Below are 21455 nucleotides of genomic sequence, written 5' to 3' on the forward strand. Positions count from 1 at the left end.
TCTGCTATGTATTCCTTCTAATGTGTTCTTTGTTAGTGCTATGTCAGCCTATATTTCTGACTGTTCCTTTTCATAGTTACTATATTTTTTCTCGTGCTGTTGAGCTCTTTACCATCATTATTGTGGACTCTATATAAGGTAAATTTCTTATCTACATTTCATTTATCTGTTCTTCTGGAGAGTTCTCTTGTTCTTTTACTTGGGGTGGTGTTTTCTTGTCTGCCCATTTTGGCTGCCTGTTTGGGTTTGTGACTGTGTATTAGATAGAGCTGTTATGCCTCTCAATCTCTAGTACAGGACATTGTACTAATGAGGTCAGGCAAATATTCAAAGCCTTCAGAGACCAGTCTCTACCTGCAGACTGATTGGATTAACTCTTAAGTAGTCCTCAAGTAATGGTCCTCAGATGTGGTGAGAGGTTTTCCAATAGGGTGGGACAATTGTTTCTGCCTGGAGGCTAATTATCATTCTCAGTCTCTTAATGGGCCTCAGAAACTCCACACCATGGGGCAAGGTGTTTTCCAATAGAGTGGGACAACTGTCTTCCCCTCAGGCAAGAACTACCTGCATAGCAAAGGACTCCCTGAGAAAGATGACCTCCTCAATGTGAGGGAATGACAGCACGGGAAACCGTGGTGTTTGCTTTCTGAGCTCTAACCGCAGAGGTCTCAACCCTGCTTCTGCTGACATAGCTCTAGTCGACTCTGCCCTGCCTCCATAGGAGCACAAGGTGAGTGACTGCGCACTAAGTTTTGTGTGTTGGCCCTTTAAGAGGGTGCCTGCATTTCCAGCCATCTCTCCCTGACAGACAGCAACCCTGCTGCTTTTCGCAGCCAGGTGTTATGTGGGCACCTCTCTAAGTTCTGGTGCTCTCTGCTGGGGGCCCAGCTTGGGGATTAGACACCAGAATTCTCAGTGGCAGACTCCACAGCTGAGATATCTCTCCTGAGCTTCAGCTGCTCTCTGTGGGAGTCTGGCCAGCCCTTTTGCGCCTCTGCCCTTCCGACAAATCTCTATGCAGTCTCCAGTTTCCATTCTTGGTTATCGTGGTTCTGCAGCTAGTCTTCAATGGATTGTTCAGGATGATTTTTTTTATAATTCAGTTGTAATTCCAGCTTGGTCCTGGGACCATGTCTGTGTAGCATCCACTTACTCTGTGGCCATTTTTAATCTTTCTTCTTTGGGACATTCTGTGAATAGCACTCTGGTAAGTGATTATGCTCAATAGCGCCATCTTGTAGGCCTTTGGAGAACAGCACCCTAGTGAGAAATTAGGCTCCATAGTGCCCTTTTGTGGGTATTATAAGAACAGCCAGCCAGAGCAATCTTGAAAAAGAAAAACAAAGTAGGAAGACTCACATGACCTTATCTTTAAGTCTTACTCTAAAGATACAGTAATCCAGACATTGTGGTATTGGTGAAGAGGTAGACACATAGATCATTGGAACAAAACAGAGAGCTCAGAAATAGACCCACACAAATATAGTCAACTGATTTTTATCAAAGCTACAAAGGCAAGTCAACAAATGATGCTGGATACATTGGCTATCCATATACAAAAAAAAAAAAACAACAATAAATTTTAACACAACCTCACACCTTACAAAAAAAATTAACTACAAATGGGCCATATTCTTAAATGTAAAGTACAAAGGTAAGATTTCTAGAAGAAAACATAGGAGAAAAATCTGTGTGACCTTGGATTTGGTGATTTGTGTTTTGATACAATACTATAAGCATAAACCATTAAAGAAAAAATTGATAAATTGGACTTTCTCAACATTAAAACCTTTCATTTGGTAAAGGACCCTGTCAGGTGAATGAAATGACAAGCCACATATCATCTCTTCACATAGTGATCACTTTGTGTGTGTTTGATGAGAGCACCTGAAATCTACCCTCTTGGATGTTTTCAGTGTTCTGTGTGGTATTGTTAAGTATAATCATCATGCTTGTACACAGGTCTCTGGACGTATTCACCCTGGTTTTCAGTTAGAATCACTGCTGGCCCGAGCAGACCAAGCACTTTCTAACTCCTGCATACGGTGTCTGAGGATCCCTAGGATGCTCTGAAGACGATTATCACGATGACATGCTATACACCAAACGTTGTCATGCTGTTATGGTAATTAATAAGACTAATGAGTATGTAATCACATTAAAGGAATTACAGAGTGATATAAATAATCTTCCTTCACTATGATGTTTCTTGGTCATCAGTTCTGCCTTGTTTCTTAATTTTTTTAAATATATTTTTATTGATTTGGGAGAGGAAAAGAGAGGGAAAGAGATGGAAACATCAATGATGAGAATTATTGATTGGCTGCCTCCTGCACGCCCCCTACTGGGCATAGAGCCCACGACCCGGGCATGTGTCCTTGCCAGAATTGAACCTGGGACCTTTTAGTCCTCAGGCTGACTCTTTAGCCACTGAGCCAAACCAGCTAGGGCTTGTTTCTTAATTTCTAAAGACTAAGCTTCTATCTCTAAAGCAAAAAGGGCAAAGGAGGAAATCTATATAAGAATAAAGTTAAGAAGAACACAAGTAGTTTGTGTCACGGTGTTAGGTTTCCGTTCTCTTGCTTGTCAGAATTAGCATCATCTCCCTTTTTTCTCCCTAATCTCCTGTGGGCTGAGGATGCCAGACCTTTTCACCCCCTGAAAGACCATGCAATTCAATGGCTACATCACACTTCTTACACATGTTGGAATCTCTAAAAATGAAAAAGAACCCTGGATCCTCACCATCCTCCAGCTAAGACCCCACCTCTCTTCTCTTTCCAAGCAAATGGTTGTACACTGTTCCCATTTCTTCACGCCACTCACTCTGCAAACCATCTGCCTTCTTGCCCCAGGGCCTCAAGAAGTTCCTCAAAGACCTCCTTGCTGAGAAATCCCAAGGACAGCTTTACGTCTTTCTGGACTAGTCCGCTCAGCTGTGTTTTTACACTCTTGGACATGGCAGACATCCAGAACAGAACAAACTCTGAAGCCAGGCAGCCTGAGTTCAAATCCCAGCGTGACTACTTATTAGCCCTGCTACCTTGGCCACTTCGTTGCCTAATCTCTCAGAGCCTGAGTTTCCTCAGTTGTTACCGGGGGATTGTGACTATAGTGATCCACGAGGCAGGTTACTGTAAGCACTGAGCATAGCATCCTACACTCAGTAAGCATTCAATGAAGTGTGACTTATTTTTCCTTCCATAGCACCAGCCTCCCTAATTTTGTGCCTCACTCTTATTACTCAGTCTTTCTATGTGCATGGTTTTCTAGATTCCCAGGAATATGCCTCAGCTTTTCAAAAACCTCTTTGAGTATCTCATTCCCCTGTTATTTTATTTAAGTTTTTTTCACCTCAGGTAGCTGCAATATTAAACAATTGCTGCTAATATTAATTTTTTAATTTTTAAATATATTTTTATCGATCTCAGAGAAGAAGGGAGAGAGAGAAAAACATCAATGATGAGAGAACCACTGATTGGTTGCCTCTTGCACACCCCCTACTGGGGATCAAGCCCACAACCCAGGCATGTGCCCTTGATTGGATTTGAACCTGGGACCCTTCAGTCCACAGGCTGACGCTCTATCCACTGAGACAAACCGGCTTGGGCACTGCTAATAGTTTTTCATAAATGCCCTGGTGATAGTGCTGTTCTCACACTGTGAGCTCGCAGTCAGGTTAAATAGAGACCAGTCTTGAGCACAGAGCTTTTCAGGGAGCTTCCAGATAGGTCAAATAGGACAGATCCCTGCGATGCGGCTTTTTAGGAACTCCAAGCCTATCCTGCCTCTGCTGCTGGGTGCTGGTTTTCAGAGCTGTTAAAACTGTGAGGCTCTTGCAGAACTGGGGAAAGGAGGAAGAGAGTGGGGCAAGTTAAAGCACCACGAATCATAGTCACTTTTCAGAGATTCAGTCATTTTTCTTCAATAAATGCTCTTTGGATTTTTATAAGCCTTTGGCTAATTTCCAAAGTTCTAAAAAAGTTGATTTTGACTTTTTTTTTTATGCCAGTGATCTTACTGCTTCCATGAAGCAGGTTTTCAGAGGCACTTACTCCATTATCCTTAATCCAAGACCACTCACCATCTTCCCCAACCCCCCAACTGCCATCACTGCTTAGTTTATCATCTCCTTAAATGGGACCCACAGAGTTCAATTAACCAAAATCTGGAAATATCTTTGACTCCTCTCTCTCTTTCTTCCTGCCTCCCTTCCTCCCTCCTTGGATCCAATCAAACAGCAAATCGTAACCACCCACCTCCTAAGCCTCTCTCACACTCACCTCTTTCTTCGCAACCCCACTCTCATTATCGAGGTCCCCTCAGCAGTGTGTCTCCCTTTAACCCCTGCCTCTAACGGGTTTCTTTCCTTCCCCTCGATGTCCTTCGTTCCACTGCAGTCATGGGGATCATTATAAAGTGCAGAATAGTGGAGGATAAGAGTTCAGGCTTGGGATTCCATTTGACATGGGGGTTCTATGCCAACTTTGCTATTCACTAGCCCTGGGTCCTTGGACAAATGACTTGTCCACTCTGTGACTCAGTTTCCTCCTCTATAAAACTGAAATAACATTAGTTGTAAGCTCGTAGGATATTCATGAGGATCAGGTGAGAAAATCCTTGTAAAGGATTTACTACATTGCTGACATGTAGTAAGGACTCGACGTGTGATGGTAACATGTTAGACTAAAGTTCCAGCTCTTTAACATGACTTGTAATGCACAATAGCATTTGGCAGGGCGGTTACCCTTCCCAACATCTTCTCTCATCACTTCCCCACCCACCCTATCCTGGAGCCGTTAGAGATTTCATTTCCTGTATATGAGAGAACGTAGGATGTTCTTTCATTTTCACCTCGCAGCCCTCGGCGTTGAAGCATGTTCTTCTCTGCCTGAGACACCGGCCGTTTCCCCGATGTTCCAGGTGTGCTCTGGGCAGGGCCTTTGCACTGGCTGCTTCTGCCTGGCAGCTCTCCCAGGTGCTCGCACGGCTCACCCCTGCCGCTCAGGTCTCTGCACAAATGCCATCCTCTGAGTGCAGCCTTCCTGGCCACCATGTGTGAGGGATCTCCCAGGACCCCTCCTCCTCTACTCAGTTGTCCTTTACACCTTATCCCTGCCCGGCATTGTCATGTCAATTTTGCATTCCTCATCTGTTTTCTCTGTCAGAATGTAAGCTCTACAGAGGCAAGAATTTTGTCTCATCCCTGGTTGTATCTCTGGCACTTGTAAAACCCCTGACTCCTGATAGACACTTAATAAATGTTTGTAGGAAAAATGAATCAGTGTAAAATCTTGATGAATTTTCCTGGTAAGATGTACTATATGAAACTAAACCAGGATGTCCTAATCAGAAATAGATATTATTTTAGATGCCTGAAATGACATCACAGGGCCAGAGACAGGACCATTGACAGACACCAGCTCACTTTCACAGATTTATTCCGTGAAAACAAGAGTAAGAGATTCTAGTTAAAGGCTTACACTCATTTCAAAAGGTGGACCCAAAGACCACACTTGGATTAGCAAATCTCTCTTTGAAAGGTCTCTATTGTTATCATCTTCCTGAGGTTGGTTGGATATCCCTGGCTTTTGAAAATGTATTATCCTTGCCTGGCCAGTGTGGTTCAGTGGTTGAGCATTGACCTATGAACCAGGAGGTAAAGGTTCTATTCCCGAGTTGTGGGCTCGATCTCCAGTGTGGGGTGTGCAGGAGGCAGTAGATCAATGATTCTCTCTCATCATTCATGTTTCCTTCTCTATTTCCCTCTCCCTTCCTCTCTGAAATCAATAAAAATATATATTTAAAAAAAAGAAAATGTATTGTCCTTTGATACACACAATATGTCTTAGGCTAGCAGCTTGCATCTTCTCGCCAGAGCTCATTCTGCAATATGTGCAGTCAGCCAGCTGTTCATGTCCTGAAGAGAAACTTGGGTTCATAAGATTTTTTTTTACTGCGCTGTACCCTCCCCTTCTTGAATTTTCCGCGTGTGGAATTTTACCCACTCAATAGCTGATATTTCTGCTCTCTCTTCCTATTCTGACTCTTCTTGAAACAGCTTCTCTGGAAGAATGCTGCCTCTGCCTGAGAGTTTATTAAAGATCAACTTTCTGATGAAAAGTTTAGTGTTCCTTTTCCAGTAGAGGTTTGGCTTAAAGCAGCGAGCATGATCCATGGTCCAACTTCTCCAGTTCCCAGCCCTTGCTGTGCTAGCAGCTCCGCACTCAGTTCGGATTGGAAATGACCTTTATCTTTTTCAACGACGGTTAACAAAGGTTTCTTTTGTGAGCCATCTATCATCTGTTTTTCAACTTCTCGGTCTGGTCACCTGCCAGCTATTTCAGCTGCACAATGCCATTACTCAAAACTTGAGTTTCTTTCTTTTTTTCTTTGAGCAAGAACACTTGCTTTGTCTTTTGGAAATTTCGTTCAGTGTTTGATTAGATCACTGAGCTCATTTCAGTTTTCTGCTTCCAGTTTTAAGTGTCTAACTCTCTCAAGTCCACTGCAGCTCTCTTTTACCCTTTGGAATTCAGGTTTTGGTCCTTTACTTAGATGAACTTCATTCAAGGCCAAAGACCTTGCCTGCATTCTAATATTTTATCCTGGTTCTTCACATTCCTGTCCTTGGGGCTTAAACTAACACGTGGATTTGCCACTGGCATTCGGTTTCTTCCTTCAGGCCTTTTGATTGCATCTCTAAACGCACTTCCTCAGAGATTCTTATTCTTATTTGCATCTTGGATTCCACAAGAAAATTCTTTGTAGCTCTGATGATCTGTTGATAACCAGACAACTCTCTAAGACTGCTTTTTCCCCCAAGAGGTTTTGAAATTTCTGCTCAATGTGCTGCCAGTTGCCTCAGATCTCTTTCTCGTGATAGGCAGAAGCATTCTCCCTGAAAAATGCCAACGCAATTACTTCCCTAGTGAGGCAGTTGTGCTTATAGGCTCCCAAGGCCCTTACTGAACCAGGCTGTGGAGCTGCGTGGGGAATGGTGACGTGGCAGAGAACAGAGGGCTGAGGCCAGCAGGCACCAGAGAAAGGAGCCGAGGCCGGAATAGGCAGTGGGTTCACCAGTTGAAGCTGATTCCTGGCAGAGCTGTGTGAGAAGAAAAGTCTGGAAGAAGGAAGAGGATCCATTGGTCCCCCAGGAAATCCTGCTGTACAGCATCTGGCCCCGACACCCAGATCTTAATTCCAGAATCGAGCAGTGTGGGGGAGCACAGGAGACTTGGTTGGAAAGTCTGTAAGGAGGAATCTCTGAAAGGTCGGGGGCTTCTAGGGGGACCTTGCCGAAGGTGGCAGACCCTGCTTTGACTTTTCCAAATAAGTCTGAGCCCCCAGGTGTTTACCCGAATCTTTATGCTTAATCTTTAGGTGTCCTTGCTTAAAGGACACTGCAGATGCATGTGTCCTCCCAAGATTACTTACTCTACTGATTGTATCTAAAAGATAAACTTTATCTCAAACTGCAGTTACAATAAAAGCCTGAAGAGGCAGGCAATCGAGGCTGTCTGGTTCCTTTAGCTAGGCAGTCCCTTAGCCCTCTCTTTCACAGCAAATAGTTGTGTCAGAGTAATCATTCATCTGTCGCTCAGGGTCTGCTGGTCAGGCCCGGCAGAGCAGGGCTGACCCATCGCCAGATCTTCTTCCAGCCTGCACATTTAGACCCTCTCCTCAGCAGTGCAGGTAGCCAGTGGCGCCTATCTGTGTGGGAATTAGAAACAGACACTGCCTCCAGCTTCCAGGATGCTTTCCTGCCTTTTACGTCAAGATGGTTGTAATAAGTGCACAAATCTGTAATGAATACGAGGTGACTGGTGCTCCCTAGGGTCATGCCATCCACAGCCTGCATGGGCAGACAGGGTGGCCTGTCCCTCTGGGCCCCTGCAGCATGACCTCCTTCCCCAGATTCCCCTTGGGCTTCTCTAACTCTCTTTCTGAAGGTCTTCAGTTCATTTAGTCCTATCTGCCTTCCCCCCTTTTCCAGCCCTCCCCCAACTATTGCTCCTCAAAATCCTATATAACAAAAGGCTAATATGCAAATCGACTGAACAGCAGAACGACTGATCGCTATGACACACACTGACCACCAGGGGGCAGATGCTCAACACAGGAGCTGCCCCCTGGTGGTCATTGCACTCCCACAGAGGAGCGCTGCTCAGCCAGAAGCCAGGCTCACAGCTGGCGAGCGCAGCAGTGGTGGTGGGAGCCTCTCCTGCCTCTGCGGCAGTGCTAAGGGTGTCTGACTGCTGGCTAAGCCATCAGTTGGACATCCCCAAGGGCTCCCGGACTGTGAGAGGGCACAGGCAGGGCTCAGGGACTCCCCCCAACCCCGTGCAAGTGAACAAATTTCATGCACCGGGCCTCTAGTTTATTAATATTTTAATATGTTTTTATTGACTTCAGAGAGAAGAAGAGAGAGGGAGAGAGAGAGAAAAACATCAATAATGAGAATCATTGACTAACTGCCTCTTGCACACCTCACACTGGGGATCAAGCCTGCAACCTGGGCACCTGCCCTGACCGGGAATTGAACAGTGACCTCCTGGTTCATAGGTCAATGCTTAACCACTGAGCCATACCAGCCAGGTGATTTGCTTGCATTTTATTTAGGACTTTTCCATCTATGCTTATAAACAATCTTTTAAGCACAAAAAGAGAGCTTATTAGAATATTTAACTGAAAATTCCAGTGGTAATTTCATCGATGTTTATAAGTGAGAGTGACTTTAATTTTCTCTTTTTGTGCTGACGTTGTCTGGTTTGGGTGTCAGGGTTAAACAAGTCTTATAAATGAACTTTGTAACTTGCCTTTTTTCTATTCTCTGAAATAGTTTGTGTAAAATGAGGATTAGCTGTCCTTTGCAATTTTATTAAATAAACCTCTGAAAAGATCAGAGTGAACCTCTACTTGGGCAGCGTGGTGTCTGGATACCTTGGATGAACTCTCGTGAAACAGCTATGCATGCTAGAGTAAATACTTTTTAAGTTATGTAACTACATTGCTGAGCTGGCAAAAACAACTCTTTTTAAAAAAAAAGAGAATGGAAAGTAAGAATTCAGAGGAAGTAAGAAACCAGATTCTTCCCTCAGGGCATCTCCAAATGCTCTTAAACTTGAATTTCAGTTTTGAAGGTTGATTCTAATAGAGGAGGATAGGTGACAAAACCCATCTCAGAGTCTAATGGGAAACTTCTTTATAAAGTGGGGTCTGCAGAATCTCAAGCCCTTTTAAACTAGAAATAAGTGCACATCACAGAAGAGGACAGTAAGGAAAGTGGCTTATCTTGACCTGGTTGCTGAGCGGAGGGAGGGGGAAATGACTTCCTTGAGAAGTTAAAACCACTTTTCATTTGGGCAAAGGTCGCCTGGAGTGCAGATTATATTTCTGCACAAGTAGATGTGGTAATGTGACTGACTATGTTCTCCTCAATGGAATGTCAGTGGAAGTGATGCTTGTATTTCATCCAGCACTTTTCCATGTCTGTTCATAAGTGAGGCTGATTTTTTAATGTTCTTTTCTTGTGCTGACCTTGTCTGGTTCCAGAACTCATAGAAACTAGGGAGAAAAGTATTGGGAGAATCAAAGAAAGGCGAATCAAAAGGTGAATGAAACATGGAAAGGAGTGTCACGGAAACAGGCTGTTCACGTGAGCAAGAGGGATCCTTATCCTTTAAATAAGAGCCCAGCCCCGGGACCTTCTAACTCTCAGCCACGATAGCTGCCTTGAAAAAGCATAGCTGCTGTAGTCAGTGATGGAATGTGAAGGGAGATGAAGTGAATTATTTTTGTCTTCATTCCAAAGCAATCTGGAACATTCTGTGGGCTAGCAGTGGGGGAGTTTGGGTATGAACTACTCAGGAGGAAAGAGTTGTGAGTGTTTGTATGAGAGAGGTCCGACACAATCTGAATATTTCTTGAATGATCTCTTTTCCTGGATGTGCTTGTCAGAGCTCTTATTTCAAATAAGCTGGAATTCAGCCTAAACTCAGTCTTCTGCATCCTCAATTACTCTTCTCATCTGCCCTAACCCGCCTCTCGTGCTCCTCAAAGGAGTCTCATCTGACCTGCACATCAGTGCCTTGCCCTTGACCAAGCCATCTCCCCTATGCACACTTGCAGTGTTGGGGCTCGAGGTCACAGACGGCGCTGGTCTGAGTCAGAGCTGAAGAGGGTTAAGGAGTTCCTTTATCTGGGATGTAGCTGCTGCCTTAAGAACTATTCCAGTCTCAACAAAAAGTAAAAGATAAAATACTCATGAAGCCTTTCCAACCCCATGCATTCCATAGATATACGCCCCTTTTTCCTATCACTAGGTTGAATCCTATGAGCATCTTATTTGTCAGAGTTCTGGATTAGCAGTCTTCAAATCTTTTTGCTGGTATATGCCACATAAAAGTTTTTTCAAAAGTATGTGCTCCCTCATGCATTTCTATTTGACAACCAAAATTTCTCATCAAATTTTATTTAGGTACATAGGATATAATTCCTGCATGTTGAAATGTTGACATAAACTTAATTGTTACATCAGTCTTTTAAATGTATCCATTAATTCCAAATACTGTAGAGGTTTTGATATGCACTGCCATCCATTTACAAAAAAACACAAACATGTGCCCACCATCCAGATATCATTGCTGACATGTACACTTAAGGAACTGTTTGACGTTGAAACGGGGACTCAGAACTTTGGACACTGAAATTGGGACTCAAACATTTTTTGTTATTATATGTTTATTTCTAGTCTGCAGAGGCAAGATTTTTTAAAGGAAAGAAAAGGGGAAAAAAATAGATACAGAAGCAAAGAAGCATTGAACAGACTGTCAAACTACAGCAGGAAGGCAGAGGAGGTTTTTTTTTGGGGGGGGGGGCTGTAAGAGATCAACTGAAGGACTTGTACACATGCATATAAGCATAACCAATGGATAAAAGACACTGGGGTGGGGGGGCAGGTAAAGGCATGTACTGGGGGGAAGGGGAGGCGGGGAAGGTCAATGGGGGAAAAAAAAGAGACATAGGTACTACTATTTGTAATACTTCAAACAATTAAAAAAATAAATAAATTTAAAAAAAACAAAAACAAGCTATTCTTTACTTTTTAATTTTTTAAAAAAACAAGCTCCTCTTTTTTATTTTTATTGGTTTTTAGAGAGAGGAAGGGTGAGAGAGAAACATCAATGTGAGAGAGAAACACTGATTGGCTGCCTCCTGCACATACCTTGACCAGGAATCGAACCTGCCCCCTTTTGGTGTACAGGTCGATGCTCCAACTAACTGAGCCATACTGGCCCAGGCAACAGGCTCTTTGACAATGGGAAATGTCATATCACTCCTTCTTCTCCTTGAACTCATATTTCCAATTCACTCCCTTTGCCCCCAGATTTTTATCCTAATGTAATATGTATTTATGCTTGAACGTTTTTTATATCACCTCTCATAATTCTTTGCAACAAAAAAGTTAACATTTTCATTTTGTTTAATTTCCTGTGACCAAAAGGCTTTAAGTATTATAAATTATAATGATTAGCAATATAACATTGAAATGTTATACTTATTGCAAAGCTTTAAAAATTATTTAAATAGATTTATCTTTAACGTATAAAATAGGTATTTTAAAACAATCTGTCTTCACGTCAGGGTGGCTCATACCCATCACTCTTCCACCCAGAGTCACGCCCTTGTTCCCCATACAACACATCTTGGGCATCAAGAGTACTGGTGATGCAGAGATTCTTAAAAAACTGCTTCACTCTGGTCTTAGGGGGTTTATTCTAAGTCACTGACCTCTGTTCTTCATCAGGAGGCCAGCACTCTCCTGTTTTTACCATAAGGTGTCAGGCAAAGACAACTATCACCTATCAACTGTCTCCTGGTCAAAGCATTGGATTTCAGAAATAAATATGAACGTGTGTGTGTGTGTGTGTGTGTGTGTGTGTGTGTGTGTGTGACAGAGAGAGAGAGAGAGAGAGAGAGAGAGAGAGAGAGAGAGAGAGAGAGAGAGAGTGTTTAGGGGCAGGTTGGAAAGAGCATCTTAGAATCAATGAGGTACAGTATTCTGAACTCTATGAAGCCAGCACAGAGTTCAAATGGACATTAGGGATCTGGAAATAGACGCTAAAACTACCTTTTGTATGCCTTTGATAGTGCACCCAGCTTGAAGACCATGCCCTCTTTAGAACAGTTCTTAAACTCAGGACCCTTTTGCATACTTAAAGATTGTGATAGACACCAAATAGAATTTGTTTATGTGAGCTTTATCAAGAACTAAAACAGACAGTGATTTAATTTCCTTTGATATATACCCAGAACTGGAATTGCTAGATCTTATCGTAGTTCCATTTTGAACTTTTTGAGGAACCTCCATACTGTTTTTCTTAAAAGATTTTGTATTGATTTTTAGAGAGAGGAAGGGGAAGAGAAGAGAGAAACATTGATCCATCAGCTGCCTCTTGCATGGCCCCTACCAGGGATTGAACTCACAACCCTGATCATGTGCCCTGACTGGGAATCGAAACAGCAAAGCTTTCAAAAGTATGTACTTTCAATGCACAGGACGAAACCCAGCCAACTGAGCCACACCAGCCAGGGCCATACTGTTTTCCATAATGGCTGCAGCCGTTTACCTCCCACCAACCTTACACAAGGGTTACTCAGGAACAGCGTCCTGAATCTCAGAGTGCTTCTGTTTTTGTTTTTGTTTTTTGTTTGTTTTGTTTTTAATCCTCACCTGAGAATATTTTTCCATTGATTTTTAGAGAGAATGGAAGAGATAGAGAAAGACAGAGAGAAACATTGATGTGAGAGAAACACATCGATTGGTTGCCTCCTGCATGAGCCCAAACCAGGGCCCGGGCCAGGGAGGAGCCTGCAGCCCAGGTATGTGCCCTTGATGGGAATCAAACCTGGGACCCTTTCTACTGAGCCAAACCAGCTAGGGCAGAGTGCTTCTGCTTTTAGCTCTTTGAATGGTAACCTTCTTATCCCAAACTAATATTCCTTTGTAGATATTCATTGGTATATTAAATATTTTCCTTTTACTTCTTGCTTTGGTACATGAGAAATTATTTAATTTCTCTAGCTCTCTGACTCTCTTCCTTCTGCCTCATTCCTCCCAGTAATTACTATTTTTATTTTCTTTATTTTCTGAGGAAATGTCTCTGGCCATGTTTTATCCTCAGCTGTCTTTATTTGGCCTGGGCCATTTCTTAACATTGAATTGTATGTCTTCAGATGAGATAGTAGTGTGCACTCACTGGCCAATCTGTTATGTTCCTTCCTGTCACATTGTTTTATACCCTGCCTTCTTCACGCATTCCTATCACCTGCCTACTTCCTATAAGCGTGTACTTGTATAACTTTAGCTTATATACCTATACTTTTCTCCCTTGATTCTTCAACTTTAGAGAATATTTCTTGAGTTCTATATTAGTTTCCTAGGAGTGCTGTACCAAATTACCACAAATTTACTGCCTTAAAACAACACACATTTATTATCCTGTAATTCTGGAGGTCAGTGTCTAAAATGGGCCTTATTAGGCTTTAATCAAGGTGTTGGCAGGGCTGTTAGTTTCTGAAGGCTCTAGGATAATCCATTTCCTTGCCTCTTCTAGGTTCTAGAGCAGGGGTGAGCAAACTTTTTGACTCGAGGGCCACAATGGGTTCTTAAACTGGACCGGAGGGCCGGAACAAAAGCATGGATGGAGTGTTTGTGTGAACTAATATAAATTCAAAGTAAAGGAGCCGAGGGGAGAGCAAGAGAACCGGATAGAACAGCCGGATCCGGCCCGTGGGCTATAGTTTGCCCACGGCTGTTCTAGAGGCTTCCTGTATTTAGCCCATGGTCCCTTCCTTCATCTTCAAAGTCAGCAACATCAGGCTGAGTTCTTCTCATGCGGCCATCTCTCTGGTTCTCTCTCATCTGCCCTTCTCTGCCATGTATAAAGAGGCTTATTATTACACTAGAGGCCCGGCCTGCACCCTCTCACAATCTGAAACCACTGGCTCCTAACTGCTCACCTGCCTGCCTGCCTGATCACCCTAACCAGTCTGCCTGCCTGCCTGATCGTCCCTAACCACTCTGCCTGCCTGCCTGATCATTCCTAACCACTCTGCCTTGGCCCCCATTGCCGCAGCTTCGTCCAGAAGGTCATTCAGCTGTCCGGTCTAATTAGCATATTATGCTTTTATTATTATAGATTGAGTTTACCTGAATAATCCAGGATAATCTCTCAAAGTCAGCTGATTAGTAACCTTAATTTCCCTTTGCATATAACCTGACATATTCACTGGTTCCCGGGATTAGGACATGGGCATTTAAAAAATATGTTTTATTGATTTTTATTTTTTTAAAACATATTTTTATTGAGTTCAGAGAGGAAGGGAGAGGGAGATAGAGAAACATCAATGAAGAGAGAAAATCATTGACTGGCTGCCTCCTGCATGCTCCCTACTGGGGATCGAGCCCACAACCCGGGCATGTGCCCTCGACCATAATCAAACCTGGGACCCTTCAGTCCACAGGCCAACTGACCCAAATCACTAGGGCTGTTTTATTGATTTTAGAAAGAGAGGAAGGAAGAGGGAGAGACAGAGAGAGAAACATCCATGTGTGAGAGAAACGTCTATTGGCTGCCTTCTGCATGCCTCCTATTGGGGATCAAGCCCGCAAACTGGGCATGTGCCCTGACAGGGAATTGAACTGGTGACCTTTTGGTGCATGGGATGACACTCAACCTACTGAGCCACATTGGCCAGGGCAGGACATGGGCGTCTTTGAGGGGCCTTTATTCTGCCTACCATAACTCTTGATTTAATAAGAAAAGGATATTAATGGTTTTACCCTTTTTGTAACTGTTCCACCTCAAACCTCCCAATCCCAACTCTTCTCATCTACCTTTCGATATTGCCAAACTTTCTGTCATTTATATTTTTCCTCCCCACTGTCATTTATATATAAACATGGTTTACTTTATTGTACTATATAATTCTAGGTGGAGAATTATTTCCCTTCAAAATTTTGAAGGTATTGCTTCATTGCTTACTAACATCCAGTGTTGCAAATATGATGTCTGATGCCAGTCTGACTTTATTTTGGGGTGTAGGAGTCGGGGGGATACTGTTCCAAAGTATTCTATTCATAGGAGGTAGGGTAGGATGGTGGGTGGTGGTGAATTTACTGCTATTTTGGAATTTCTGTGTTATCAAACAGAAAGAGTTCATCTACCTGGCACTGGCAGAGCCAAACGCTAAACACTGAGAATTGCAGAGTAGAAAGACTGGCTATTTTATTATGAATGGTGCCACCCAGGAGAAGGGGAAGCTAATGATAAAATGCTGGGACTCTTTGATGGTTTACAGACAAGAGATTTTATAGAGCAAAATCAAGAGTCATCATGAGTAAGGGGTTTGGGGTTGTGGGTCTTGCTGATTGGTCAAGAGTGAGGTAAGGGCAGTACATCATAATTTTAGGTCCTGGGGTAGCTTCAGTGTCCCTCAGTCTGGTTTCATGGGGATGAGGCCAGGGGTCATTGCATTTTAGGGCTCAAGAGCTGAAACACAATGCAGGCCATGATGTGACCTTTCGCTTAATAGAAACACATACCTTGTGAACGTTAGTCAAGGCATGGCCATGTTTCTGGCTGCCTCAAGGGTTAATGACTAGTAAGGAAACAACCAAGGCTTATAGAGCATCCTGTGGAGAAACCAAATAGAGTGCTGGGGCTACATATTAAACCAAAATCATACATGAATCATATTTTTTAAAAATATATTTTTTTGTTGATTTCTGAGGAAGGGAAAAGGAGAGAGAGATAGAAACATCAATGATGAGAGAGAATCATTGATCAGCCGCCTCCTGCATGCCCCTTCAACTCCAGCATGTGCCCTGACCAGGAATCGAACTGTGACCTCCTGGTTCATAGGTGGACACTCAACCAATGAGCAACACCAGCTAGGCAAAGGTCACTGCTTTTTTTTTTTTTTTTTTTTTTTTAATATATTTTATTGATTTGTTACAGAGAGGAAGGAAGAGGGACAGAGAGCCAGAAACATCGATGGGAGAGAAACATCGATCAGCTGCCTCCTGCACACCTCCCACCGGGGATGTGCCCGCAACCAAGGTACATGCCCTTGACCGGAATCGAACCCGGGACCCTCCAGTCCACAGGCCGACGCTCTATCCACTGAGCCAAACCGGTTAGGGCAAGGTCACTGCTTTTAAATAAAGCAATGAAATAGGAGTGGTTTGTCTTGCTTTCAGCCTGTGGAATCAACATGGGAAAAAGCACATAAGAAAATATACAAAATTATTGATTAATTGAGGTCAAGTCAATAAATGCATACTTTTTTTTAAGTAGCTATTTCTAAACTTCTCATTTGGGTTTCAGTCATTAACTTTCTTCATTGGGTGTATTCTTCTTCCTTTTGCATTTAGGAGGGAAACAAAAATAAAATGGTCATTGAACGTTGTCTTAGTTCTCAGGGATTTAAAATTCTACAGTTGAGCTGCCTTCTGTTCCAGCCCTGCCCTCCCGGAGCTGCTGGAGGCTCGTGGGTCTCTGATGCGTCCCACCGCCAGGGCATGGGCGCCGGGGCCTGCTCTGGGTTTTCTTGGCTCTCGGATTTTCTGTGACCCTCCTCCTCCTATCAAAAATGGTCGGAAAGACAGAGAGAAAAAAATGGTCGGAAGAGTTATATTTCTGGCCCCATACCTCTTAACACTTTGGTGAGGTACAGTTGTTTCTACAACTTCCGTATCACTGGAAAAAAGAATCTTTTTTTGTGTAAGTAAAGACCAAGTGAAAGGAATCTGGGATAAAACTGCTCCGACATGTGAATATTTCAATAAAAGATCTATTTGCTCTGAGCCCATAGTACCAGGGGAACACAAAGATAAAATATCTAGACCACCATACAGACATGGTGATTCTGTGCATTTACCTGTAATGCCAACTTCACCAGAAAAGGAAACAAGACTGTTTGGTGCCAAGCAAATAAAACATGGGGGCTGACACCACTACCAGCCTGTGAGAGTGATTTCCCCCTGGAATGTCCACCACTTCCCATGGTCCCCAGCAGATGTCACACAGGAAAGAACGTTGGCTTCTTTGTCCCTGGACTGTCTGTGACTTGCAGCTGTGAGCCTGGCTACTTGCTTGTTGGAGAAAAGACCATTCGTTGTTTGTCTTCAGGAGACTGGAGTGCTGTCATTCCACAATGTGAAGAGGCGCAGAGTGAAGGTCCAGGGCCATTGCTCAATGGGAAGATAAAGGGGCTCCAAGTCATCCGGTTGGTGTAACTGTGACGCTTTCCTGTAATGAAGGGTATCGATTACGAGGCCGACCTTCTAGTCAGTGTGTAATTGCTGGACAGAGAGCTTTATGGACCAAGATGCCAGTATGTGAAAAAATCCTTTGTCCACCACCTCCTCCTATTCTCAATAGAAGACATACAGGCAACCTTTCAGTGAACGTTCTATATGGAAGCACAGTCACTTACACTTGTGACCCAGGCCCAGAGAAAGGAGTGGACTTCATCCTGATTGGAGAGAACACTATCCATTGTACCACTGATAGTCAGCAGACTGGGACCTGGCATGGCCCTGCCCCACACTGAGAACTTAATATTCCTGGAATTCACTGTCCACCTCCCCAGATCCTAAGAGACCAGATATTGTCTGGGCAGAAAGATCAATATTCATATAATCACACTGTGATATTTGATTGCTTGTTTGACTTCACCTTGAAAGAGAATAAGGTGTAGTGCCCAAAGCACATGGGAGCCATCTGCACCAGACTGTGAAAAAGAGTGCCAAGCCCCTCCTAAAATCCTCAATGGGAAAAGGAAGATAGACATGGGATACGCTTTGAGCCTGCAACATCCATAAAGTACAGCTGTGACCCTGGCTATGTGCTGGTTGGCGAAGAGTTCATACATTGTAGCTCTGACGGGGTGTGGACACCCACTGTTCCCAAATGCGAAGTGGCAGAGTGTGAGCCTCTAGGAAAGCATCGCTTTAAAAAACCCCAGGATCAATTGATTAGACCAGATGTTAACTCTTCTTGCGATGAAGGGTACTGGTTAGGTGAGAGTGTTTATCATCTGTGTCAAGGCACCATTCCTTGGTTTATGGAGATTCGTCTTTGTAAAGAAATCACTTTCCCACCGCCCCCTGTTATCCACAATGGGACACACACAGGGAGTTCCTCAGAAGACTTTCTGTATGGAACCACAGTCACTTATTCATGTAACCCTGAGCCAGAGAAAGGAGTAAAATTCAGCCTCATTGGGGAGAGCACCATCCGTTGTACAAGCAATGGTCAGGAGAGGGGCATCTGGAGTGGCCCTGCTCCTCTCTGTAAACTTTCCCTCCCTGCTGTTCAGTGCTCACTCGCCCACGCTGCAAATGGATACTGGATATCGGGCAAGGAAGCCCCATATTTCTACACAAACAGTGTGACATTCAAGTGTGATGATGGATTTACTTTGAAGGGCAGCTGTGAGATTCGTTGCAAAGCCAATAACACCTGGGATCCTGAAATACCCATTTATGAAAAAGAAGCACCGTGTCAGCCTGTGAGAGAAGATATTCAAGAGCTTCCAGTTGATTCGCATGTGGTTCTAGCTAATACATCCTGTCAAGATAGGTACCAGCTGATTGGGCATACTTACCGGAAGTGTGAAGATGCTGAGTATGGGGTTTGGTTCCAAAGAATTCCACTCTGTAAAGCTATTCACTGTCCACCTCCACCAGTGATTAACAACAGGAGGCACACAGGTGTGATGGCAGAACACTTTCCATATAGAATTGAAATCTCTTATGAATGTGACCAAGGATTCTCTCCTCTGGGAGAGAGAATCATACGATGCATAAGTGATTCTAAAGGGCATGGATCTTGGAGTAGACCTTCCCCACAGTGCTTAAAACCTCCTCCTATGGCCCATTGCCCTAACCCAGTGGTCGGCAAACTCATTAGTCAGCAGAGCCAAATATCAACAGTACAAATGTTGAAATTTCTTTTGAGAGCCAAATTTTTTAAACTTAAACTATATAGGTAGGTACATTGTTATTAACTAAATTAGGGTACTCCTTTAATTGTACTGTATGTGCGTGCCCACACGTGGTATTTTGTGGAAGAGCCACACTCAAGGGGCCAAAAGAGCCGCATGTGGCTCGCGAGCTGCGGTTTGCGGACCACTGCCCTAACCCAAAAGTCAAACATGGATACAAGCTTAATAAAACTCATTCGTTTTATCCCCACAATGACATTGTAATAGTTGCCTACAACCCTGGTTTCGTCATGAATGGCAGTGACTTGATTAGGTGCCATCCCGATAACAAATGGGTGCCAGGTATACCAACTTATATCAAAAAGGCCGTCGTAGGATGTCAACCTCCATTTAAGATCCCCAGTGGGAATCATACTGGTGGCAAGATAGCTCGATTTTCTCCTGAAATGTCAATCATGAGCAGCTGTGACGAAGGCTACCTGTGGGAGATGCACTCCTTATTTGCACACTTGAGGGCACCTGCAGCCAACCTGCCTCTTCCTGTAAAGAGGTCAATTGTAGCTCCCCAGAGTATATGAATGTAATCCAGAAGGGGCTGGAGTCTGGGAAAAAGTATCAGCATGGAGCGGTTGTTACTTTGGAGTGTGAAGACGGATATACCCTGGAAGGCAGTCGCCAGAGCCAGTGCCTGGAGGATCACGGATGGAACCCTCGCCTGGCTGTTTGCAAATCACAAAGCTCACTCACTCCTCTTGTTGGTGGTCTTTCTGCAGGTTGTCTATTTCTTCTCTTCTTGATTGCTGTCACCTTATACATGATATCAAAACACAGAGAATGCAATTATTATACAAATAAAAGCCCTACAGAAGGGGATCTTCATTTAGAAACACGAGAAGTATATTCTATTGAGCCATACAACCTAGCAAGCTAACCAGGAAATAAACGGTGTGCCTTCTTGCTTGGAATCCAGCTGAACATGGGTTGGAAAGAAACCATCTGAATATCAGCAAGCCTATTTGTATGGGGTCAACATCACTGAAATGATTTCATAAGCTGTAACGTCCTATTTGCAGTTATTCTCAAGCAGAACAAAGAAAGTTTGCTTGATGATGAAGGTGGGAGCCCAGTTTCACTGCCACATGCTCTTCAAGGGCTTTCTGAAGCCTTACCTGTGACGTGCCTGGAGCCAGGCTATGGCTGTAAGCAATTACATAGCTCTGATGAGTCACCTTTTTGAGGAAGACACTGAAATGAACTATTTTTATATGTAGACTCTTCCTTGTTTGTAATCAGCATACTTACAGTTACCATATTCTTTTGGTTATAGTGTGGTTTTAATTATTTAAGCAAAGTATGAAGCATTACCTGTGGTTATGAATGGCATAACTTTTTTGGGAAGTCCAATTTTACTTAATAGATTCCTTCTCAGATATGATTAAATATTTCACTTCTTTTTTCACTTGGCTTGAGTTTTTCTCACAATATATTGCCTTGGGTTATTGGTTTTTTGGCAAAGTTTATTGATGTATTTGTTGCCTTTCCTCAATCACTCAGTAATTCTAATTTGCACAATTTTTTAAAGTTATGTGAGTCAAGTTTTAATTGTAACGTTTTGGTGTACAATGTACACATTAGGTGTTTCATTGACAGTTTTGTCAGAAGCTCTAGTTGCTTATAAAATATCATTTAATAATATGTACATTACAAAAATAAAAATAATAAAATAAAATTCTACTGTTGAATCTAAAATGTTCTTTTGTAACCAAAATCCTTTATGAATAAATAAGCTGGATTGTCTTCCTATAAAACCTCAGGAAGCCCTTCTGCTTTTCAGTCCTTCAGAGAACAATGTAAACATCTTTCAAGTGAAACCCTCTGTGAAAGCTTCTTAGTGATTTTCATGAACCCCATGTGGTTTCACAGGCAGTTAACTGGCTGTGGTTCTTTTAAAACCAATCACCTTTACAGAGAGCGCAGTTCGAAGGATGCATCATATAAAATGAATTTAAAAGGAACCTACAGAAGAAGTTTCTTTGCATACACATTAAAAATATAAGACAACGCAAGGTGTTCTTATTTGAAGAAATGGGCTCACCTCTTGCTATTTCCCCTCAGGAAATTAATTACAATGGATTAACCATTTTTTTCTTCCTCAACCTCAAGCCTTTCTGAATATATTTACTTGAAATCAGGATATGAAATGTTTTTTGGATTGAATTTTAAAATCGAAGTCAGAATATTTTCCTTGGTATACAGAAGAACTGAAATGAGCTGTTTTCAAATAATAAAGTGAATAGTGACTGTAATGATTATTTGCCTGAGTTACCCAAATATTTATTTCTAAGAGAAGAAAATTGAGACTTTCTTTTTTTAAAAAAAAAATATATTTTATTGATTTTTTTACAGAGAGGAAGGGAGAGGGAGAGAGAGTTAGAAAC

The 21455-nt window shown here is 42.9% G+C and overlaps 1 protein-coding gene across 1 annotated transcript; it reads left to right on the forward strand.

Annotated features, from left to right (window-relative positions):
- Positions 1-15401: 15401 nt before the first annotated feature.
- On the forward strand, positions 15402-19948 carry LOC308252757 (complement receptor type 2-like; the record flags this gene model as incomplete). The annotated part of the gene is given in 9 exon segments (XM_080677470.1): positions 15402-15451; positions 16796-16938; positions 16941-17294; positions 17297-17619; positions 17623-17750; positions 17752-17843; positions 17846-18963; positions 19218-19494; positions 19497-19948. Coding segments are annotated over 9 exon segments (2937 nt in total).
- Between the last annotated feature and the right edge of the window lie 1507 nt (positions 19949-21455).

Source organism: Plecotus auritus (assembly GCF_963455305.1).
Source record: "Plecotus auritus genome assembly, chromosome: 7".
NCBI lineage: Eukaryota > Metazoa > Chordata > Mammalia > Chiroptera > Vespertilionidae > Plecotus > Plecotus auritus.